Raw genomic sequence first — 25,873 nt, 5'->3', positions numbered from 1 at the left:
CTCTCCCGTTGCGGAGCACAGGCTCCGGACGCGCAGGCTCAGCGGCCATGGCTCACGGGCCCAGCCGCTCCGCGGCATGTGGGATCCTCCGGACCGGGGCACGAACCCACGCCCCCTGCATCAGCAGGCGGACTCTCAACCACTGCGCCACCAGGGAAGCCCCTATGTTAACCATTTTAAGTGTACAATGTATTAAATGCATTCACACTGCTGTGCAACCATCACCACTAATCTATTTCCAGAATTTGTTCGCCATCCCAAACAGAAACTTTATACCAATTAAACAATTCCCCATTCCCCACAGCCCCTAGTAATCACTATTCTACTTTCTGTACCTGAATTTGCCTATTTTAGGTATCTCATATAAGTAAAATCATACAATATTTGTCCTTTTGTGTTTCGCTTATTTCTCTAAGCATAATGTTTTCACAGTTCATCCACGTTGTAGCATGTATAAGAATTACACTCCTTTTAAAGGAATGAATACTATTTAATTGCATACATACACCATATTTTGTTTATCCATGCATCTGGTGATGGACATTTAGGTTATTTCCAATTATTTCATATTTTCGTTGCATTGTACATGGTATTTTTTAGATGGCTAATTCCTTCCTTGGTTCATTGCCTGTATCAAAAATGAACTCTTGATCTGCTCTCACAAACCTGCTCCACCCATGATTTCCCCCTCTCCCATGATGGCAGATACACCCTTCCACGTCCTCAGTGCAAAACCTTTGAGACTTCCTTGACTCTACTTTCACACAGCACGTCCAGTGAGCAAATCTGGTTAGATCTATCTTTAAAATATACCCCAAATTCAACCGCTTCTGACTGCCACCAGTGCAACCTTCCTGGGCCTAGCCACAAACATCTCTTTGTCTGGATTATAATTTAACTGGTCTTTCTGCCCCTGCCCCATATGGTCTTTTCTCAGCAGAGTAACCAGAGTAGTCATATTAAAACATAAGTCATTTCACTTCTCTACTCCAAAGCATTGAACTGCTCACCATTTCCTCCTGATTTAAATCAAAAGCTCTTGCAATTGCCTACAGGCCCTATCCCATTTGGCCTTGTTACCTCTCTGGCCCCATTTCCTGTCTCTCCCCCACCTCACTGACTCCACTCCAGCCACAACGGCCTCCCTGCTCTTCCCCAACACACCAGGCATGCTCCCACCTGGCATCTGCATGTTCCCTCTGCGTGGACTGTTTTACCCCCGTGTAGGCAGATGGCTCCATCGCTTACTCCAGGCATTTACTCAAATACCACCTTCTCAACGAGGCCTACCTAGACCAGCCCATGTAAACTGGCAACACTAACCCCATACTGGCACTCCTGATGTCCCGTACTCTGCTCTATGTTTTTCCTCACTTTTTTAATATAAACTTTTTATTTTGGAATAATTTTAGATTTACAGAAAAGTTGGAAAGATAATGCAGATCATTCCTCTCACCCTGCTTCCCTTAATTTTAACATATTGCGTCACCAGGGTACATGTATCAGAACTAAGAAACCATTATTGGTACATTACTATTAACTAAACTCCAGACTTTATCTGGATTTCACCATTTTTAACACCGATGTCTTTTTTTTTTTTTTTCCTGTTCTAGAATCCAGTGCAAGATACTACATTATGTTTCGTCATCATGCTTCAATCTCTTCTGGACTGTGACAGTTTCTCAGTCTTTCTTTGTTTCTCAAGACCTTAATAACCTTGAGGAGTACTGGCCAGGTATTTTGTAGAATGTCCATCATTTTGGGTTTATCTGATATTTTCCTCATGACTAGAATGGGGTTATGAGTTTTGGGGGAAGAGGACCACAGAGATGAAGTGGTTTTCTCATCACATCATATTGGAGTTATGGGCTAGCGGCATGGCTTAATACTAATGATATTAACCCATGTCACTTGGTTAAGGTAGTGTTTGCCAGCTTTGTCGATTGTAAAGTTACTAATTTTTTCTTTTCTATACTCTAATTTTTGGAAGTGAGTCACTAAGTTCAGCCCATATTTGAGAGGCATAAGGGTCTTTATAATGTTTTAATATACCCTTTAGTTAGTTGTTTCATTTCCCACATTTGAAGGTAAAGCTCTATAAGGACATGAATTTTTGTCTATTTATTTTATTACTGATGTGGCTCCAGTAGCTAGAATAGTGCCTGCCATGTAATAAATATCCAATATTTTTTGGATGACAGAATACAGAAAAGGAGATTTCCTACTAATCTGTGTAGGTCATAGTCTCCTACAGCATCAATTGTGCATCTGCCCACCTAGAAAGGTATGTCCCAGGAAAAAATATCACATATGTCATTTACTCTGAGGTGTTACTAACATGTTTCTTATCTCAGTGGTATTTGCAGTTTTATTAGGGTAAACAATCTTAAAGAATGAAATTACAATGCTAAAATTTGAGGCATTAGCAATAGGATTAAATAGAGAATATATGTAAACAGCTTGGAATAGAGGCTGTCAATAACAGGAACTCAGGAAATGTTAATTTGTTTATATTTCCTTACCCTACATTCAGGTCTGGGAGATTTGGGGGGTATAGAGGGTCTTCCTTGTAATCTCAAAAATATGCTTATTCTACCTGCTAATAATCTTAAATAGTTTTTGAAAAAAGGCAGAGTATGAATTTTTAATGCTCCACACCCCCAAATCCAGTTAATATTAATGTCTTGATCTCTTACTAGATTTGTTCTTGGTCTGATCTGCACTTACAGTAAGTCTAACTGGAATCAGAATTTCCCACACATCCTCCCTGTTCTGAGACCAGTACCCTGGCCTTAGCCACAGTTCCCAAGTTTTTCCCAAAGAAGAATGTAGGTTACACTTAGAGGCCTCATTTTGAGGTTAAGAAACTATCCTGAGTTGTTTTTTTTTAAAAAATTTATTTGGTTGCACCCAGTCTTAGTTGCAGCAGGTGGTCTCCTTAGTTGCAGCACGTGTGTTCCTTAGTTGCAGCTCACGGGCTCCTTAGTTGTGGCTCGCCAGCTCCTTAGCTGCAGCTTGCCGGCTCCCTAGTTGTGGCATGTGAACTCTTAGTTGCAGCATGCACGCAGGATCCAATTCCCCGAGCAGGGATTGAACCTGGGTCCCCAGCATTGGGAGCTCGGAGTCGTAACTACTGTGTCACCAGGGAAGTCCCTATCCTGAGATTTTTAAGGGAAAAAAGTTCTCCACTTTCACAACTTTAAAGATTTGGTCGGGCTTCCCTGGTGGCGCAGTGGTTGAGAGTCCACCTGCCGATGCAGGGGACGCGGGTTCGTGCCCCGGTCTGGGAGGATCCCGCGTGCCGCGGAGCGGCTAGGCCTGTGAGCCGTGGCCGCTGGGCCTGCGCGTCCGGAGCCTGCGCTCCGCAGCGGGAGAGGCCACGGCGGTGGGAGGCCCGCGTACCACAGAAAAAAAAAAAGGGAGCTTGTCTTAAATTACCTTTACTGATATTTTGTCTTTTTTGTGGATTCTGTCTAGGGTCACTCTCTTTCAGACTGAAGAACTTCTTTAGTATGTAAGATGGCTAACAATAAATTGTCTCAGTTTTTGTTTATCTGGAAGAAAAAGGTGGGGGGGGGGCTCATCTTAACTTACTCCCTAGGCCTGGGGGCCGTGGCCGCTGGGCCTGCGCGTCCGGAGCCTGCGCGTCCGGAGCCTGTGCTCCGTAGCGGGAGAGGCCACGGTGGTGGGAGGCCCGCGTACCGCAAAAAAAAAAAAAAAAAAAAGATTTGGTCAGCAGCTAATTAGTTTAGGAGAAGTTAGTTTAGATGTTAACCAAACTATGTATTATATTTTAAAATACCCATACAATGATTAAAATAAAATGAATACATACTTAAGATAGGCTCTACGACTATAGTTCCAATAACAGAAGCAATTGTTTCCCACTAAAGGATGCACTATTTTGCATGTTTTTAAAATGTAATGAGTTAAATGGATTTTGTTCATTAATTGCTTAATATAATCTGTCTTCAAAAGCAGATCGGCCGTTTAGCCCCCTCCTTCTTGAGCAGAGCTGCACAAACACTCACCAGACATTTCCATCCTTAACAGTGTAGCTGCTGTAATGTAGCTAATTTTACCAAGTGCTGTTCTCCTAAAGAATAGTATCAGGGGTAGAAGTCATATTTTCAAGTCATTAAGACTCCAATGGTCTCATTTCATTTCGGACACCTTAATTTTTCTCAGGTCATGAATCACGAACATCAGATATTAACACTGCTAGAAAAAGCATCTTGGATTCCTTTCTTGGAAACATGTTAAAAAAAAAAAAACAAACCAGATAAGAACCATGGCCAGGAAAATCCTGCCTAACAGCCATCGAACAGAACCTTTCATTCAAAGACAAACTGATTTGTTAAGAGCTCAAAAGATCAGCCAAACATGGAGAAGAAAAGGCTAGGAATGAAGCAGACTAGGAATGCAGGCTGCTCTTTTCTGTAGATTCAGGAAGAGCAAAACCTTCCTGGAAAATCTGACAAAAGAAGAGAAAGTTGAGATATGATTACTAGGTTTATTATTTTATTTACTCCCTATGCATTTATTGATTGCTTATGGTGGGCTGGGTACAATGCAGAGCTTAGAAAAAAAGATCAAACAGATACACATCTTGTGTTCAAGAAGCAGACACATGGAAGGAAGAGGGTAAGATTTGTTCTGTATGGCCCCAGAAAAAGAGACCAGTATCCATGGCTGGAAGTTACATTATAAAGAACTTTCTTAGAATTAAGCTGTTGCAAAATTGAACAGCCTGCAACTCACATGTCATCAATGGCAGCCTTCAAACAGAAAGTGGTTGTCTTAACCAGGAGCAGGAATCAAGCATCAGTGAAAAAAAAATTGATAAGATGGTCTCTGTCTTAAGTACTTTCATGAGAGTGACTTCCTGTCTTCACTAGAAAGCAGAGAAGAAAATTCTACACACCCTAAGAATTAAACTGTTGCAAAATTGAACAGCCTGCAACTCACATGTCATCAATGGCAGCCTTCAAACAGAAAGTGGTTGTCTTAACCAGGAGCAGGAATCAAGCATCAGTGAAAAAAAAATTGATAAGATGGTCTCTGTCTTAAGTACTTTCATGAGAGTGACTTCCTGTCTTCACTAGAAAGCAGAGAAGAAAATTCTACACACCTTTTTAATACCCAAGTGATGTAATTCTATTCTGAAGACTGAGAATTAATCATATCTACTTTAAAACTATCTGAAATACTCACAGGTAGCTCTTCCTCTCCTCCAATTTTTCAGTTTTTTAATTGTTCTCTCTATATTAGGCTTTGTGTTTCTCAAAAACCCAATTCGTGCTTCGTACTATTTTTCTTCTAGCAGCAAGAGCCTAGCTTTGTATGACACCAGTTAGTCAGGATATAACAGCTTTACTGGAATACATTCATTGGTTTGATTTCAGCACAATATTTAGAGGATGGCTGGAAAAAAATTATTAACTAACGGAAATGTTTATTGCCTAATATACTGAGATCAATAATAACTTTAATGAAAAGCTGAAATAACTGTTGTAATATGTAATGTTACATATGGCAAATTGAAAAAACCTCCACATGCAAGTAAATATGTAATCTAACAAAGTTTTGAAAGGATTAAAAAAATTTTTAATGACTGAGAAGCAAAAATAAGAAGGATAGGGGCTTTTTCTTGAAAATAAAACACTTTTACAGTCGCATAAGTGATCTGAAAATATCCTAGAATGATGTTTGTCTTAATGTAACTGCATTTCACATAACATGATAAGAAAATTATTTATAATTCAGGTAATTTTCTAAATTCCTCTTGGTCCCAGGGAAAGCCATTCCTACAGCTTTTCCTCAGTGTAAGGTTACCTCTCCACAAGGTTTGTGTTACCTTCAGATATATCAGTAGTATACGTTTACTCGTGTAATTTACATATTTGTTCAATATGTGTTCAATTTTCTTTTTAAAAATTATTTATTTGTTTATTTATTTATTTATTTTTGACTGCATTGGGTCTTCGTTGCTGTGCGTGCGCAGGCTTTCTCTAGTTGCGGTGAGCAGGGGCTACTCTTCGTTGCAGTGCGCGGGCTTCTCTTTGCGGTGGCTTCTCTTGGTGTGGAGCACAGGCTCTAGGCGCGAGGGCTTCAGTAGTTGTGGCACAGGGGCTCAGTAGTTGTGGTGCACGGGCATGTGGGATCTTCCCGGACCAGGGATCAAACCCGTGTCCCCTGCCCTGGCAGGCGGATTCTCAACCACTGCGTCACCAGGGAAGTCCCTGTCCAATTTTCTCTATCTCTTTATAGCAGTTCACTTTGGGGTGTCTTATAAGCTCCCAGTAACAGAAATGTCTCATAGAAAAGAGCTGAGTGATGGATAGCTGTTTTATATATATACCTTTGGAGTGGTGACTACATTAATGATCAAATAAAATGATTGGGCTTCCCTGGTGGCACAGCGGTTGAGAGTCCGCCTGCCGATGAAGGGGACACGGGGTCGTGCCCCGGTCCGGGAAGATCCCACTTGCCGCGGAGCGGCTGGGCCCGTGAGCCATGGCCGCTGAGCCTGAGCGTCCGGAGCCTGTGCTCCACAACGGGAGAGGCCACAACAGTAAGAGGCCTGCGTACCACAAAAAAGAAAAAAAGAAAAAAAAATGATTTATTATTTCATTATTTTAAACTGCTTATTCTCTAATTCAAAGTGATGACTTATGTATGTAGTACAAAATCAAAGCATGGCATAGTGAAATGCTTAAAATTCCTTAAGTGGAAATGGCATGCCAGTCTAAAAAAGGTACAAAAGCAAAGGAATTTATAAAAATCAAACCAATAACTAAGAGTACTATTTTTTTAAATTATTTAATTTATTTTTGGCTGCGTTGGGTCTTCTCTGCTGCATGCGGGCTTTCTCTAGCTGTGGTGAGTGGGGGCTACTCTTCGTTGCGGTGCATGGTTTTCTCATTGCGGTGGCTTCTATTTGTTGCGGAGCAGGGGCTCTAGGCACGCGGGTTTCAGTAGTTGTGGCACGCAGGCTCGGCAGTTATGGCTCACGGGCTCTGGAACACAGGCTCGGTAGTTGCGGTGCACGGGCTTAGTTGCTCCACGGCATGCGGGATCTTCCCGGACCAGGGCTCGAACCCGTGTTCCCTGCCTTGGCAGGTGGATTCTTAACCACTTCGCCACCAGGGAAGCCACTATATAGCTGAATGCAAGTGGTACAGTGACACAGTTGACACGGTAAAGACAGATGTGCTCTATCCTCTTCATAGCTCAAAGAGAGTACATGAAGAAAATGTAGATACATCCATACAGGATATCTTTACTGGATGAGAATGAGAGGGACATCTACAGCGATATGATCCCAAGAACAAATACTTGACTCTGAGCAAGGCACAGTGCTAGGTGCTGTGAAACAGGTAAGAAGGGTGCTGTTTATATTAGCCAGGTTACTTAACCTCTCTGAGCCTTAATTTCTGATCCATCAAATGAAGATTATAATCTTCTAACACAAATGTGAAGAGGAAGAGGGCAAGGATGGAAAGCCCCTAACCAAGTGATCAGCTCACCGTGGTAGTTGTACTTCGTACAGTGCTGATGACCAGGATGGTGACAGTATCAGCAACAAAGACAACGGCTAATGGCTGTTCTTGCCCTCAGAGAGTTCTCAGGGATGCTGCATACACTTGCGTATACATGCTTGCCCTTCTGCATCCATGCTGAACCTTGCCGTGGCTTTTTCCTGCAGACTGTAAATGTGGCCTCTGACCCCTTCTCAACATAGGTTCTAGGAACCAACAAATTGAGGTTTTCACAAAACATGACACTTATCTGCTATCCTGACTTTAAAGCATGGTTGTGAAAATATAAGCGACAGTTAACAGTCACCCAAGTCTTCCTCTGTGTCAGGCACTCTTCTAGATATTTTATACGTGTTAAGTTCTCTAATCCTCTCGACAACCCTGTGATGGAGGTACTGTTGTTAGCCCCACTTTTCGGATGAGAAGACGTGGCATGTTCATGTGAAAAGTTAAGTGGCTATCCCTTACAGTAATTCTAGAGCCACAAGGCAGTTTTAATCACACGTCAAATTAGTTGTATGGGTGCTAACTGGTATAAATTCAAAAGAAAAAGAGAAAAATTATGCTTGTGTGATCTGAGAACGTTTCACAGAGAAGGAAGAAATTAAAGCTGAAGCATGAGTAGGACCTGCTCAGGCAGAGAAGACAAAGATATTACAGGTGAAGGAAAGAATGTGGACAAGGTTACAGAAATGGGAAAGCAGGATGGAAGAACAACTGGACCGGGTTGGGGAGCAGGGGAGAAGGGAAGGTGGTTTCAGGTCAGAAAATGAAAGACAAAGCTAGAAAGTCAGGTGAGAACCCCAGGGGAAATGGTTTGGAATCTCAGGGCATCTGCCTGAGGTTTCCCGTCTGTCGGCCATTCCTAAGCCTGCCTTGAGTTCATTATGCCCAATGACATTGCCAAGCAGGGCCTGCGCACAGGTGGTCACCTGAGCACGGTGAATTTAAGGGTCTCGAAAGCCTCTAACAACAACAATCTCTCCACTACCAGTTTCACTAAGTACCTGAAATTCCAAACTGGAGTTAGCATACTGGTCTGTATTTGACAGGATTGGCTAGGTACAACCTAAAGCTCCACTGGGCATCAGAAACACCTGGGAAGCCTGTTACAGCACAGATTGCCAAGCCCCACACCCCAGAGTTTCCGACTCAGCAGGGGTGGGGTGAGGCCCAAGAATTTGCATTTCTAACAAATTTCCCAGGGACGCTTGATGCTACTGGTCCAGGGGCCACACATTGAGAACCACTGACCTAAAAGAATAGACTGCAGAATGGGTAAATTCTGATTGTGGACAGAAAAATTCAGCATGGGGTTATCTTAGATAATAACTCACATTCCTACCGTTAAAGCAAAGGCAATAATTCATTAATAAAAAGTCAGCTACAGAACTGCAAAGAAGAGGAAAAAGCATCTCTCAAGAGTTAATAAGATGACAACAACATTAACTAGTCTTCTAGTGAAGCACTAATTGCTGTCATGTTGAAAAAGTCTGTATAATAAAAGCTCTTATTTTTAGTTTTGAGTTCTGTGTCAATTTCAAGATTGTATTTTCTATCTCACACGGGTATCTCCTCCTTTATATAAAAAGTTACTGAGAGTTCCTGTTCTTATGATCAGTTTTGATATTCTCTCTTTACCTATAAATATTTATACTGTGGGAAAGTTTTGAAACTTGAATTTATCTGGCTTTCAACATTTCTACAACAATCAAATTTGGTAGGAAAAAATATTTTTTTAAATAAAGGGAGTGGGGCCTTGCAAAAATCAAGGCAATTGAAGAAAGGGCCTCATATTTCACCTTTTGAGGATTCTGCTTCCTTTTCATTCTTTTGGGGAAATAAAAAGGAATCATGTTTCCTTCATATCTCATACTTAAATCCGGTTTCCTACTATCAGTTAAATATCAACAGATTTCAAGTTAACACAAATGCTTGCAGGTTTCCATCTCTCCGACAGAAAAAAGTACCAGGTACAGACATGCCTGGTTCATGCTGTGAAGCTGATGAACCACTCGTGTGGGGACTGCTCTCCTCTGGGTACATGGTTGGAAAGAAGACACTGGGATCCACAGTGTCTTCCTCTGCCCTCGCCACTCCCTGCTTCAATTTCTGCCTAAGCAGTCTGGTTTGATCTCAGCTCATCTGAAATTTACCAAAAAGATACAATAATGGCTTCTTTTCTTACCTTTGGTATATGCCCTTAAGACCATATTATTTTTTTCCTGTTGAAAACTTTTTTTGGTAACCAAAAAAAATAGTGCTCTGTAAGTAAATCTGCAACCAACAAAAACAAGCTAAATTACCACTGAAAAACCTGTAGCACTGCTATGAGAAAGCAATGTAGAAGTAAATATTAAACATTTTGAAAGCACATACTGAGACTGAAAAATTTGTGATTTGTGACATACTAAAGAGGTTTATAAAACTTAATTCACTTGAACATCCTTAGAAAGTGACAAAGGTTGTCAGAGCTATGATTTTTTTTGAGATTTTTTCCTGTAAATATATGGGTTACACTGTGTTTACATTTGTCAAAACTTAGTGATATGTGTATTTCATTGTATGTAAATTTTACCTTAAAAGAAAACAGAACTGCAAACACAAAATGAACTCTGGTAATGATATGCATACTGAAGTATTTAAGGGGAAACTATTGACACCTGCAGCTTATCTTGCAATGCATCAAAATGGATTGATGGATGGAAGAATACATAGACATACATGTGATAAAGCATGTATTTACGTTAATAACAGATCCTAGATGGCAGACATACAGATGTTCATTTTTACCCTTTCAACTTTTCTACATGTTTGAAAATTTTCATAATAAAGTGTTATGTTCTTAGAAAAGAAATATGAGATCATCATAGAAAAATATGAAAAACAATGGAAAGTATAAGAAAAAGAAAAACACCACACAGACACCTGGGATGATATTATATACCTTATTTTGTAACTTTTTTACCAGACTCTTTTTTAAAAGAGTCTACAATAAGCAAACCTAGTACCCAAATCTTGGTTTCTAAATATCATACTCCCAAATCAGGTACCCTGAATCAGGGCTTCCTGAAGAAATGACTCCAGGAATGGAACTAACTGAGACTGGAACATCTTTTTGTGCCAGGGAGTATGAAAAGGCTAAAAAAATGATGAATAAGTATCAAAAAGACATAGGAGCCAAATTTAAGGGACTCCTACTTGCTAAATCGGGGACGATTTAAGCATGAAAGTGAATAACGATAGTAATGAACTATAACATTTTGAATTTGAAAAAGAATCCGTTAAGTCTACAATGAAGCAACAAATGAATGAATGAATGATAAGTGAAAAGTAAGGAAACAAGGAAGAAAGCCTCTCATTTATGCTAGAACCTTTTGCTTTCTACACAGTAACTGTCATAATAATATTTGATTCGAACAAGAATCGCCAATGGATGCTAAAAACATTGGGTAGTGTTTGTTGAGGGAAGATATTTACATAACCTCAAAGTATCTACTGGGGAGATATTGAGTGAGTCCCTCTTAATCAAGGGTTCAAAATTAATATCACCTATAATGGGACAAACTGACATTGAGGGTCTTCCATTAAGACATGCCAGGGGCACATGTCCTATATAACATTCTACCAAAACTACATAACTTTTAACTAGGCAAGAGGGAGGGAAAATCAGATAAAGTCCAAATGGGGAACATTCTACAAAACTTTCCAGCACACTTCAAAAATGTCAAAGTGTAAAAGACAAAGAAAGGCAGAGAAACTGTTACAGATTAAAACAGACTAAGTAGATATATCACTAAATGCAGTATGTCAGCGGTCCCCAACCTTTTTGGCACCAGGGACCAGTTTTGTGGAAGACAATTTTTCCACAGACTGGGGGTGGGGGGGAGTGGTGGGGGGTGGTTTCGGGATGATTCAAGTGCACTACATTTACTGTGCACTTTATTTCTATTATTATTATATCAGCTCCATCTCAGACCATCAGGCATTAGATGCCGGAGGTTGGGGACCCCCCTGAAGTATGTGATCCTGGACTGGAACCTGGGTTGGGGAAAAAAATGCCATGAAAAGCCAGTACTGGGACAATTGGCAAAATTTGAAAATAGACTCGTACAATAGGTAAAAGTTTTGATAGTTGTATTACAGTTGTGTTCTTGGGAGAAGCTAAAGTATTTAGGGATAAAGGAACATAGCATCTGCAATTTACTCTCATGTTCAGTAAAATCTAAAATATGTATGAATATATATAAATCAATAATATATAAAGAGAAAGCAAATGTTGCAAAATGTTAATTAGTTATGATTCTAGGGGAAGGATATGCTAGAGTTCATAGTACTATCCTTGTAGTTTTTCACTAGGTGTAAAAGTTTTTTAAAAATGAAGTTTTACAAGATATGGAAGCAACGTAAGTGTCCATCAACAGATGAATGGCTAAAGAAGATGTGGTATCGGCTTCCCTGGCGGCACAGTGGTCGAGAATCTGCCTGCCAATGCAGGAGACACGGGTTCGAGCCCTGGTCTGGGAAGATCCCACATGCCGCGGAGCAACTAGGCCCGTGAGCCACAACGCCCGTGAGCCACAACTACTGAGCCTGCGCGTCTGGAGCCTGTGCTCCGCAACGAGAGACCGCGATAGTGAGAGGCCTGCGCACCGCGATGAAGAGTGGCCCCCGCTTGCCGCAACTAGAGAAAGCCCTTGCACAGAAACGAAGACCCAACACAGCCATAAATAAATAAATAAATAAATAAATAAATAAAATAAAGGAATTCCCTTAAAAAGAAAAAACGATGTGGTATATGTACACAATGGAATACAACAACATGGATGGTCCTACAGGGTATTATGCTTAGTGAAATAAGTCAGAGAAATCAAATACTGTTGCTATCACTAATATGTGGAATCTAAAAAATAAAACAAATGGATGAATATTTTAAAAATTAAGTTTTAAAGAGCTACCAAGATTTTAAGTAAATGCCATTTTTCTTTCTTTTTTTCTAAATCAGAAAAGTAACATATACTCACTAAACTAGAGGCCTACGAATAAAGCAAAATAAATAGCATTCCTCTATACTCTCACATAAGCAGAGTTAGAGTTTTGAATATATTTTCTCCACCTTTCACAAAACATATATTTAATCAGATATTAGGTCATTCCTAAAGCGTTCCATGAGCGAGCTACAAACATATTAGTAAATGTTCCATCACTTCTAAAATTCATTGGCAAAAATGACCAAGTGACACAGGACTGAATCTATAAATTGGAAAAAATCCAGAGCTTATTACCTTTATCTTTTCACTGAGAAAACATCTAGCCACCAAGGCAATACATAGTTCATAAAGTATAACAAACATTTACATAAGAAATGCATATTTCCTTTCCAATAACTGCCAACTCCTAGCCAAAATTATTTACATCTTAAATGTATGTTAAGTCAGTAAGTGTGGGGATGCTTTGCAATAACTTACCATGTCTCTTTATCACTGACAGTCACTGATTAAATCAAGCCCCAAAGCTGAAACTGAGTTAATGTTTTTCCTTCTTAGAAGTTTATGAGGTATGCTCCTGCAGTTTACTGTAATCAACTCCAATTCTGAATGATACTCAGGTTAAATATCTACACAAGAGCAGGATTTGGCAGTTTCCAGTTCCTGCTTTCACCCCTGTGCTTTCCTATGTCATTTTCCTGGCTTTGTCAAAGACAGTAAAAAAAAGGTATTGGGTATGGATGGGGGTGGAGTGAATGGGTTGCAATTATTGTCTTCCTATCAAAATCTATTTCATGTCTCATAAAGTCTTTCTCACATCCAACAATCACACAAGAACATGTTCATTGTACTGAAGTTGCATGATGCTTAAAAATATTAGCATAGTTATATACTTCTTTGAATATAAATTTGATGGAACTGGTTTATTTTCTGTTCTTAGCTGGTCAACTAGAGGTTTCAGAGTTAAAAACTGGAGAACAGGGGGTCTGATCTGGATTTCACCTGCCCCTACTGGGGCAGCTTAACATGTTTCTCAAAGCTCTATTTCCCAACCTACAGAATGGGTACAATAATGCTTGCCTGTAAAGGGCTTAAGAGTTCACTAGATAAAAAAGAGCTAGGTTCAAGTCCAGAGTAAGAAATGGTTTTCTTATTTGGCTACTATTTAAAAAATTCGTTGATCAAGAAATGAGGGGAAGGACACTTTTTCTACATAGTGCCCTTCGGTTTGGGGCACACATTGGCTTTAAAAGCTATCACTTCTTAATGCTTTCCACAACCTACAGATACCCCAAGGCAGAGATATCTTAGTCCTTCTGACTTGGCTTCAACAATCGGAAACACAGATGGTGATCACACAGTCACACAGCAGTGCTGGGATGAAATGCCACATAGTGCCTTCCATTTGGGTTTCCATCTCCAGTCAATTGCTATGGTTCACTGGCAGCAGTTAATGAAAAAAATGAAATCATTCAGGGAGATTAAAAGATATTTATGGAAAAGTTCACTTCAAAAAGATATTGAAAAGCACAATAATAAGCCAAAACAGGACATAAATAGAAATGACCAAAGCAAACTCCAGAGGGTAACTATGAAAAGTTATCAATGCCCTGAGCCCCTGCAGGTCAGCTCCACCACTAGCTTTATTGTGGAGTTTAGGTACCAAACCGAACGTGGGGATGATGTGTCACTTTCCTAAGAAAGATAAAGGGCCTGTATATAAGTTTTGGGCTTGACTAGGACCAGCACAAATCCCAGACTCTGAAAGTTAAGACCTTTTTCCCATTTTACAACTAGGCCACCTCTCTGTCTAGTATCTTTATTAAACAAAGTCCATCACTTTGGGCTTCAAGTAGAGGTGAAATGCAAGAAGCTGGTATTGCTTATATTTCAGCAGAAAAATAATGCTTTTCGTTTTTCAAAGGACAACTCCTGAGGACCACAAATTAATGGACAGAAAATGGAAAGGGGACGAAAACTTTACACACTACTCTTTACTGACCCCTCTTGGCTGACCCAGGGAAAAGCCTGAAGCCTGGGAAGGCCCGAAAGCTCACCTCCCCTGGACGAGAGCTCAAGAGAACATTCGGTCTTTCACGCCATGGAAAGAAATCCTCTCAGTTCAGATGACCCCTAGTAGAAGTCAGCCCTACAGCACACGTGGCATTGATTGCTATTTATGGCGCTCCCAGAATGGAAACTGGGAAACGGCCTCATGGATCAACCCCAAAGGCTCTGCTAGGTCCCCGGCAGCCTGTGACCTCTGACTCTAGGTTGAAAAGCTTACGTTAAGTGCTATCGTGACCAATTCTGAGAGCAGGAAAAGACCTTACCTCTTTCTCTATCTTGAGTAGCTTCTTTACAGCCACCTCCTTGTCCTGTGATATCCATTTGGCTCGATAGACACTCCCAAAACTGCCTCCACCGCAGTTTTCGAAAAACTGCAAGTCATCAAATTTAATTTGCACAAAGGAGGTACCGAGAGACGACATCTCATAATGACAAAGTATTATACTTCCACAAAATCTATAGAGGGAAAGGAAAAGAAAGCTGGATTAGAAACATATTAGAATGAAACCTTTGTATTCCACTTTAGCTAATGTATACCAAGTCCTGCAGCACTTCTGGAAAGGGCCTGATATGACTTAGGAGGAAGAAAAGCAAGAGTATAAACAAATCAACATGAAAACACTTACCCTGGCAGCCCATGCAAAATTCAACAGCAACTTGTCCAGACTCTGAAACACAGCTGTCTGCAGAGAAATGGCTCAGATTCCCACCCCCACCACCGACAAAGCCTGCAGCACCACTTCCTGCACATCCCAAGCAGCTCTGCCTAAAGGCTACTGTGTCACCAGGTCTCCTACCCCAAAGCCCCAACAAACGGGAAGCATGCCCTCAGCAGCAGGCTTGCACAGCTCTTCTGGCATCTGAGGCACGCCATCTCCCCGTGTTGTACTCACTTCACACAAAATATACATAACCTAAGCATCTGAGCATGCTGGCACAGGAGGGCCCAGATGCTGCAAACTGAACGCGCGTTCAGTGTTGGGATTCCAAAAGCAAGCGGTCAGCTTTGGGATGGGAGAAGAGCTGGCCAAGTGTTTTGCAGAAGTGGCTCCCTGGATTGTATCCTGGAGCAGAACTTAATTAAAGAGCAGAAAATTTGTCCTTGATTACAAAATATATTAAGTCATCCAGAGAACTCTGCCAAGAATGTTTTTAAAAAAATATTATGCTTGCTTCCAGAGGAACTGATTACCTCTCCCAGAGATTATTACAGTGATATTTTCTGCAGTCTAAGGAGTTTTACTATTCTCCAGGTAAGAGGTCATTCTTCACACCCTATACCAAACCACAGATTAGCAGGAAAAACAAAACAAAAACATACAAACAAGAAAACGAAGGTCTAAAATTTTGAACCTGCATGAAAAGAAGATGGATAAAAAAGTTTGTATACATATTCTTCCCAAACTGTAAATCAGAATCTTATAATGAGGGAGCAAAAAGACGAATCCATATGTACAGGACATTCTACAAAACAACTCCCCTGGGGTCCTCATAATTATCAATGTCGTGAAAGATTAAAAAAAATAAAAGCAGAGAAACTTACAGCACACGGAGGACTTAAATATGATGACTAAATGCAATGCATAATCACTGACTAGATTCTGGATCCCCCCCCAAAAAAACTATAGAAGTTATTAAGATTTTAGGGAAATCTGAATATTAACTATATATTAGATAATATTATTTTATCCATGGCAAATAATGGTATTTTGGTTTTGTAGAAGGATGTCCTTGCTCTTGAAAGATATACTGGGTGATGTATTAAAGTATGATATCTCCAATTTAATTTAAAATGGTTCAATTCCCCCTCACCCTCCGAAAAAAGTGAATGGGTAAAGAAAGGGAGGAAGCAAATGCAGCAAAATGTTAAGAACTGGTGAATCTAGGTGAAAGTTATATGGGCATTTTACTACTCTTTCCATTTTTCTGTGGAGTTTGATTATTTTCCAAAGAAAAGGGTGGAGGGAGGCAGTTTGCACCTACACAGATTGACAAAATTTCTTCTTCAACAACTTGCAGCTTTGTAGAGTGATGTACACAGTCAGCTCAGAGATCTTAACGTGCAGCTGATTAGCCATCCCATTTTAGGAACATCAGGTCACTGAAGAATGCTGATTTCTTAAGAGAAGCCAAACTCAGCTCTACTTTGGGAAGAAGGCAAGAGAGAGGATTGTTTATCCTCTACAGTTTAAAAGATAGCTTAGAATCTACATAAATATAGTATCCAGATACAGTCTGTACCTATCTGATCAACAACTTACCTTACTTTTGCTTCAGTTCATATTTAGCTAATTACAGAAAAGAAGGCAAAAAAAAAAAAGATAAAATTTAAGAATGTGCCAAAGGTGGGTACACAGAACATGTAAATTTGTTCTTATCTGCAAAAAGTTTGTTCAGCAAACGTAGAGAACAAATGTATGGATACCAAGGGGGAGGGGGGGTAGGAGGAATTGGGAGATTGGGACTGACATATATACATATTGATATTATGTATAAAATAGATAACTAAACAGGGAACTACTTAGTGCTCTGTGGTGACCTAAATGGGAAGGAAATCCAAAAAAGAGGGGCTATATGTATACGTATAGCTGATTCACTTTGCTATACAGTAGAAACTAACACAACATTGTAAAGCAACCATACTCCAATAAAAATAAAAAAAGAAAATGTCATTAAAAATTAAAAATAGGGGCTTCCCTGGTGGCGCAGTGGTTGCGCGTCCGCCTGCCGATGCAGGGGAACCGGGTTCGCGCCCCGGTCTGGGAGGATCCCACATGCCGCGGAGCGGCTGGGCCCGTGAGCCATGGCCGCTGGGCCTGGGCGTCTGGAGCCTGTGCTCCGCAACGGGAGAGGCCGCAGCGGAGGGAGGCCCGCATACCACAAAAAAACAAAACAAAAAAAAAAAATTAAAAATAAAGATAAAAAAAGTTTGTTCAACAAAATGCAAAACACCACTTGCAAGAGTTCCCCAGTGTTAAGTATTACAGACACTATATTTTTATTATTCACTTTTATTTTTATCAAAAAAATAGAACTCTCCTTCCCCCCTGCTCCCCACACCCAATTCTCTCTTCAGAGGGAACTAATTTCAACTCGCTTAGGGTTTTATTCTGATATTTATATTTCATATGATATTTTTATATCTGTATTTCTAAAAATGTCTTTATATTGCTAATTCCTGATTGTCCCATTTTAGTTATTACCTATTAACTTCTCCCTGTGGAAGATAAGGATTTAGTTCTCATATACCATCCTTTACCCCCTTACATACAAATATGTCACACTTGCCCAATCCTCTCAGCATCCAACTCTACTGTAACGTTTGTTTAAGTCAATATTCACTGTTTACAGTAGTCTGACAAAGTAAACATTATTCCCAAGAGTGCTGACCAGGACTCAATGAATTTTCCTTTCTTGGATAATTTTTTCTTTTTCCCAGAGTTACTAGTTGCTCTGCTTTTGTTTTCATTGTTTGCTTAGATTTTTTTTTTTTTTTTTGCGGCACGCTGGCCCCCCACTGCCGCGGCCTCTCCCGCCGCGGAGCACAGGCTCCGGACGCGCAGGCCCAGCGGCCATGGCTCACGGGCCCAGTCGCTCAGCGGCATGCGGGATCCTCCCGGACCGGGGCACGAACCCGCGCCGCCTGCATCGGCAGGCGGGCTCTCAACCACTGCGCCACCAGGGAAGCCCTGCTTAGCTTTTTATACACCTAAAACGTATTCACCTCATCAAACTCTCCCAAGAACTGCAACACTCCTCTCAATAAAGTAAAAACATCGGGTAATTTGGCAGGGGTGGGGTGTTTTATTTTCTCTTGGAGACATTCCTGCTATACCCTTCAACTTCAGTCAATCTAGCTGGAATAGGTGCTCTAGGCCAGACTTGACTGGGACTTCCCTTCCCCATCATCCTCAGCATTTCCTTCATCTTTTCCTCTGTGGGAACACCTGTCCTTGGATCTCCTGGCTTCTCTTTCTTGGTTTATTCCCTTACTTTGACAGTGTACCATCTCCCATTAGCTACCTGAACAGAGTGACCAGGATGCAATTTTTTGGGAGAATTTGTATGTCTTAAAATGTCTTGATTGGTAGTATGGAATTACAGATAGGAAATAATCTCCTTATAATTTCAAAAGTACAATATTACCTTATACCCATCTAGTTTCTAATGTGTCCGTAGAGCAGCCTGAAGCTACTCTGGTTATTAATTCTTTTTTCATTATTTTTTCCTTTTTGAAAGCTTTTAGGACCTTGTAGTCATCCCTGGAATCCTGAAATTAATAGGATATGCTTAGAGGGGAGTCTTTTTCATTCACTGGTGGGATACTCAGTATACTCTCCGTCTGTGACTCATGTCTTTTAATTCCAGGAAATTTCCTTGTGATCTTCCTTCACCACTTATAGCCGCTTTTACTTCTTGTCTCTCCCCAGACACACAGGAGGACCGATTTGCAGTTCCCAGTACACGCTTTCACATCTCCACACCTCTGCATGGGCTAGTGTCTCTGCTTAGAATGCCTTTCCCTGCCCAGTGATGTCCCTGACCACCTCCTCTGGGCCTCACGAGCAGAGTTAATTCTCCTTCTGTACCACAGCCCCTCTCTTTATCTGTTCATCATTCCCACTTACTTCCCACCAGACTACACATTCTTTAAAGGCAAGACACATTTCTATTTACATCTGGATCTTCAGCACCTACTACGCAGCTACGTGCATCACACCTTTTCCATTAAAAAGTATGTATTGAATGAATGAATGAATAAATAATTTCTGGCTATTCCTGTTATGCCTTTTGCAGCTGGAAAGATTCCAATCAGATTAAGTAAAATCTGAGAACTATAGTTTTTATAAGTGCTCCCCGGAGGATTCTGAAGCAAATTCTTATTTGGAAACAGCTGCCTAGGCTTCTTGGGAGACTGAGAAGAGTATATTTGGGCTCTTCAGGATTAGGTGTCTCTGAGTCTACAGGAGGGAAGAAATCCTTCCAGAACAAACAGATCTGAACCAGGATGAGATCAATATGAATAAGTCTGAACCCTCTGGTGCAGAGCAAGTCCAGGGAATGTGGACGAACTGAGGCAGGATCAGTCCCACTTGAAACTGACCCAGGGGTGCCAGAGAGAGGCTGACCTCTGAGAAGCATAGTTCTCCAGGATCTTTACCCTGAGGTGAGGCAACCAGTCAGCTCTTCCCAGAATCACTGTTACTCATTTTGTGATACATCCTGCCTTTTGGAAACTGGCTATGTATGAACGGAACTATATAATTACTTGAGTGTTTTACTGAGACCATAAAAAATTAGGTCCCATCTGATTACCAAAGAGACTAACAATTCTGGGGTGTAGGAATACAGGTTTTAACTCCAATGAGTTTGGCAAAGCATCATGGACATAGCTGAAAAACCTGACTGATATTCCCATTGCCATCTATGTGACTGTCTGACCACATATATTTACTTTTCCCTTTAAGCTTTCTCTCCTTTAAAATCATTATTCTAAGAGGATTAACTTATGACCAGAAGAATGGATAAACTGAGTTGCTGATTAATCATACTTAGAGCATCTTGGGGAAGACTGCTACCTGATGAAGTTATGTTCTAATTTTTCAGGTGTATTCTCCAATGAATAGACTAGAATTTAATAAGAGTCATCTATATAAATGTATTTACATAGTATACCCAATCAAATGATGTTTTCATCCCACCATGTGAAAACAATTGCTTTTACACAAGAAAGGCAATTTTTCTCCATGCAATAATTCCCAGTCCTCATTTTGTAGCATCCTAACTTTGGTTTCATAAACTCTCAAAGCTGTTTTAAATTTTAATGATAAGTATCTATCACAGAGCACTGAAGGGTAAGTTAGAACAGGGATATCACAAAAATGTGTAAGAGGGTGTCAGAACTCTGAAAATATTGAAAATCACTAACTCAGTGGTTGCATACAATCATTTGAGTACTTGAGTAGTAAGACTAATTTTTTTTTTTTTAATTTTTAAAGATTTCCTTAGGAAACTGCCCGGCCGTCCAGTGGTTAGGACTCCTCACTTTCACTGCCCGGGCCCTGGGTTCAATCCCTGGTCGGAGAACTAACATCCTGCAAGCCACAGGGTGTGGCCAAAAAAAAAAATTTTTTTTCCTTACATTAAAATTTTAAAATATTTTTAAACTATTAATTGCTGAAAGCATACATAGTACTATCAGGTAATTATCAAAAGTGGAACTATAGGGAGGAAGAAAACCTTATAGGGAGTATTATTTTACTTTTTAAAGTTTTCAGCCTTCCAATCCAAAAAAATGGACTTTTGCCCTGGATTTTAAAAAAAGAAAAAAAAAACCCACAAATTTGGAATTAGATAGATATGAGTTAGAACTCTGCCTCTACCTCTCAGTAACCTTGAATCAGTCACTCTTCTCAGACCATGGCATTTCCAGACCCAATAAATGAAATATCCATTCTGTTACCATGTGTCTCAAAATTGATAGTCCAAAAGCTATCAAGTTTGAACAGTATTATTTGACTTCTTTGATTTAAGTCTCACTTCCAAGTAACAGATATTTCAACACGGACACAGCATGATCCAGGGGAAAGACCCCAGTTCGATAGCTCTAGTAGCAAATCTGAACTGACTAGCTGCCAGGCCTTGGGCAGGGCACGGAGCCTCTCCAGCCTCAGCTTTCTCACTGGCAGTAATACCCATTCTGTGTAGTTGTTGAGAAGTGGGAGATGCTGTGAAAGGCCTTGCACAGTGCCCAGCACCCAGTATATAATACTCAATAAATGGAAACTATGGTTCTTTAATTATTTTAAGAAATCTTGATATCATATTTAACCATCTATTTTTTCAGCCTTTGTAGTTAGGTATGCTTTCCTCAATAGTTTTCCTCTCCCTGTTTTCAGAATTGTTTTATATTATATCTTCATTAGTTTTGCAGAACAACTATAAATAATGTATTGTTGATCCTTAAATCCCTATTTTGTGAGCTTCTTTGTGTACATTTTTTTTTTTTTTTCCTCACTCCTCTAGTTGCTGCTGTTGGTTTTGGCCATTTTTGCAAGATCTATCTTCTTAGTAATATAATTTTCTTTTAAACATTTTTTCATAAGGAGAATATTTAAGTTATTAAAAGACAATACTTTTATTTTTTGGCACTTTTTAGATACTAGAGTTTCTGGGACCTATTTAGTCAATTATAGCCCTCACTTTGGAAGGGACTTAGAGTATACATTTCTGTGGTGGCCATTATCTTCTTTCAGATCTTATCTACTGCATATCAAATAGACTCAAGATACTTGCAAATCTTAATTTTAAAAAATTAAATCTACTTATAAAAGGATTAGCTTTATTAGGGAAGAACTTTGGACTTTTTCTGGATTTTTCTACCTTTTAGGTTTATACGGGCCTATTATTTCTCAACTCAGATCCTTTTCTACCCCTAATTTACACTACTCTTCTTCCTCTCTTCACAAAAGTTAAAAGTCTATTTTCTGATGCAATATAGAAAAAAAAAATTCATTTACTTTGTCATGACCTGAATATGACAAAAAAAAAAACCCTCAGTAAATTCCTTTGCCAAGCTCACTGTCCTAATATTTATTTATGCTAGTATTATTTCAGCCTCCTTAACACAGATTAGTAAATAAACTAATAAAAATGTGCTTCAGGGCTTCCCTGGTGGCGCAGTGGTTGGGAGTCCACCTGCCTATGCGGGGGACGCGGGTTCGTGCCCCGGTCCGGGAGGATCCCGCATGCCGCGGAGCGGCTGGGCCCGTGGGCCGTGGCCGCTGGGCCTGTGCGTCCGGAGCCTGCACTCCGCAGTGGGAGAGGCCACAGCAGTGAGAGGCCCGCGTACCGAAAAAAAAAAAAAAAATGTGCTTCATCACCATGTACATAAAAACAATACCACTTGGATTGCAGGTCTACAATTATTATTTTTTTTTCTGCAAGTCTTATCTTCAAAAAAATGGGGAAAGCTCTGGTTTGATGTATTTGTTTATAACACCAAGGTCAAAGATTCAAAGATTCTGTTCCTGAGCAGGACTGCTGTTCTGCTATGATAGATAAGATCTGTAAGACTAGCTAGAGACTAGGTATGAATAGAACTAACTAGTATTGTGTCTACTGTAGCTACGTCCTTCCTTCCTCCAAGGCTGCTACCAGAAAGCAGACTATCTTGTCTAGAATAGGTTACTGGGCTCGGTGAAGACGATCTTCAGTCATGGATATCTGAGAGAAGCCAACTTTAAGAGTCTAAAAAAACAGAAAAGCTATTGTTTCACTTTTTTTTTTCCCTCTCTCCTTTATCACATAAATGACATAGAACTCTCTAGTTAAAGCACAGGTTAAAATTAAAATGAACTAGTTAAATGAGACATTATTTGTACTTTAATACTTCAGTTAATGAAAAGAGGCTTCCATGACATACTTTTCTTGCCAGAAATATTGTTATGAGAAGCAAAATACAGGAGGAACAGGAATGTAGGGGGCCGGGGCACTTATGCCACAGAAATGCCATGTGTAAATGTGTCTGTGCTCAAACAGAAGCCCAACTAGGAAACTCGAAGTAGGTACAATCCAGGACATGGGTCACTGCAGGGGCTTCTCGTGTTGAATGATTAGAAGCTTCCAGCGTTGAATGATTGGAGGCATGAGGAAGAGAATGGGGCCAGGGTGTGACTAAAGCAAAGGAGCATGGAGAGGGCACACTTCTATGGGCTGGCTGGAAGAGGAATACACAGGTGTTTGGGGATATGGGTGCGGGTAGGGGAGAAAGCCTGGTGAGTAAACACGGCTTATTCAGTCAGCAGGCCCATCCATCCCTACATCCTGCTGCTACTTAGCTCTTATTTCTACTCTACAACAGTTTTCTGTCAAACAGAAAGTATCTCACCTTCCTGGCTGCTAACAAACAGTACAATTTTGGACAAACCTAGAATGAAGGTTCCCTGAGAAAGGGAAATACGAGAGTTAAAAACTGGTAACCTTGATGTAATGTGAAAAAAAAAAAAATGGGGACATTAAAACTAGATAAGACCAAAGGAAGACTCTGCAGTATGTTTCACCGAGCCAGAGGCAATGCTATCTGTGGACAAAAGTTACAGAAAGAATTCTGGATTATCAGAGCTGCCTAACAAGGAAATATGCCACCCTGTTTAGTAGCGAGTCCTCCATCACTGAGAGTGATGGACTAGTTTCACAAAGATCCACTCCAACCCTATGAGTACACCATGACTAACTGACCTCTCCCTTCCCTTCTGAGGGATACAGTCATGAACCTGACACTGAGAGCCCCCTCCCTTGTGGAGGAACACAGTGATCAATATCAGCCATGGCACTAATGGAGATGACTGGGCATCCTCCTAAATTTCTCCTCCCAAACTGGCTGAGAAGGTGAGAGCCATATTTCAGACTTCTATCCTACAACTATCCTCCCCCATCCTCTCGACTTCCAAAGCAAAGAGCTCTGCTGACCTCAAAAGCCACAGTATGACCACAGAAAAAAAAACCTCTTTGGATGATGATCTACCCCTATTCTTTTCTCAGCATAATGGAATTGCATTACCCTGTGTGGCGGGCTGGCCTATGAAGCAGAATGGTGCAGTACCATTTGTACCAGAACCAGGACTATACTCCTCAAATGTGGGTTATCCCACAAGTGGAGTACCCAGTTCTGAGCAGAAGATGTACGAATAAACACACGTCTTACATCAGCGATTTTACTTTAAGATTTTACTTTTAAGATTTGGAGGAATAAACTTGCTTAATGTCGGTTTGTATTGGTTTGTTCCATAAAGTCAAACAGTACAGAAGACAATGCCAAAGTCACATGAATTTTTAAGATTAAATGCAAGATTTGAAAAAAAGTGCTTGCTTACACTGGGGGTATTTATGGCTATACCTACAGATCCCTGAAGGAATACATTCTTCCCCACTTTTGGTAGAAAAGTTTAATAAGCAAAAATTTACTCCATGACCTTTAGGCAGTGATCCTTGCCTTCTCTTTTTGGTTTTCCTCTATGAAAGTCCAGAGATGAGTCCACAAAGAAGAATGTTGGTCCCTGAAGGCAATCTGTGCTCAAAATCAGCTGTAAGAATGGTTCCAATGTTGGTCTTCTAGGTCATAATCTTCCACCATTCCTACAGCTCCCAAACTGTTCAAATATAAATGCACTAATTTTCAGATTCTCCCCCCAAGAATATTACAAAACTGTGTATAAACACAGAGGTACGCACAGAGCTGCTTTAGAAATCCTTATGTGCAAAGCAGGAGAATAGCTATGGAAACCTCCTAGCCCTACATACACACGTAAGTATGATTTGGGAACAAGGCAGGCTACCAAGGGCAAGCCTTAGCTGGGAACAGGTGAGACAGGCAGCTTTCTCTGTGTATAACTTGAGAGTGTGGAAAACCCCTTCTCTACCACTCAGTGATGATGGCTAAAGTTCCTGGCACTGGCTCAAGCATTTCCATGTGCTGTCTCATATCCTTCTGCTTATGAAGCAGGGATTACTGTCCTCAGTTTGCATGTGAGGAAACTGAGGATCAACGGTGTAAAAGTTGCCCAAGCCAACTACCTAACTTAAAGTGACACAACTGAAATTCAAATTCAGGTCTGACTTCAAAGTCATATCATTTTTTCCACCATATCATGTCTTTTTTCCACTATATCATTCTGCCTCCTCCTTCTAATTTGCCTTTTTTTCTTTAAACAAACTCTTTTCTTATTACAGTAATTACTAGACTGCTTACCATCCACCTAAAGTTCAATTTGAGGCATTAATGTGATACTGGGGTTAGGGTGTCAAATGCGTGGCTGCTTTGTTCTCACAGAATCTTCTACTGTGTTGGGATTACTTAACTGCTATTAGGGCATAATCGATGGTTCAGCTGTCTGTAGGAGGGTCTGACATAAAAGCACCCAGGTATTAGTCAAACCAATCTAAGCTCTAGCATTTATAGCTCTCTTTCCTTAACAGGTACAGTTTTTTGGTCACAGCTGGAAGTCTGCTTATTTGTGTGTAGTGGGGCAAGGTTAATAGCCACAAAAGAAGTAGCCTAAATCTTCCCTGCAGTAAGACCAAAAGGGTCTTAGCTGTTCCTATTACATGTAGATAGACAAGACACCCTCCCTGTCAATCTGTCCTGGGTAGAATAAAATGGAAAACAAATGATCCAAATTGACTTTTTTTTTTTGCAGTACGCGGGCCTCTCACTGTTGTGGCCTCTCCCGTTGCGGAGCACAGGCTCCGGACGCGCAGGCTCAGCGGCCATGG

General features: G+C 40.5%; 1 protein-coding gene across 4 annotated transcripts in view; it reads right to left on the bottom strand.

Moving 5' to 3' along the window:
* MAP3K20 (mitogen-activated protein kinase kinase kinase 20) overlaps positions 1–25,873 on the bottom strand; it is a 147,066-nt gene that overhangs the window by 118,335 nt on the left and 2,858 nt on the right. For 2 of the 4 annotated variants that reach the window (XM_055088586.1, XM_055088582.1), the window contains exon 2: positions 14,863–15,055. In XM_055088586.1, the coding sequence (XP_054944561.1) occupies positions 14,863–15,021 (159 nt within the window). In that variant the 5' untranslated portion in view covers positions 15,022–15,055. Of the gene's footprint in view, positions 1–14,862; positions 15,056–15,225; positions 15,496–16,582; positions 16,741–25,873 lie in introns of those variants that run through there. The other 2 variants (XM_028479182.2, XM_055088584.1) reach the window with 2 other exon arrangements.

The sequence above is a fragment of the Physeter macrocephalus genome, chromosome 2 (assembly GCF_002837175.3).
Source record: "Physeter macrocephalus isolate SW-GA chromosome 2, ASM283717v5, whole genome shotgun sequence".
NCBI classification, from domain to species: Eukaryota; Metazoa; Chordata; class Mammalia; order Artiodactyla; family Physeteridae; genus Physeter; species Physeter macrocephalus.
Note: the sequence above shows the minus strand (reverse complement) of the source record. Positions and strands in the feature narration are given on the sequence as shown.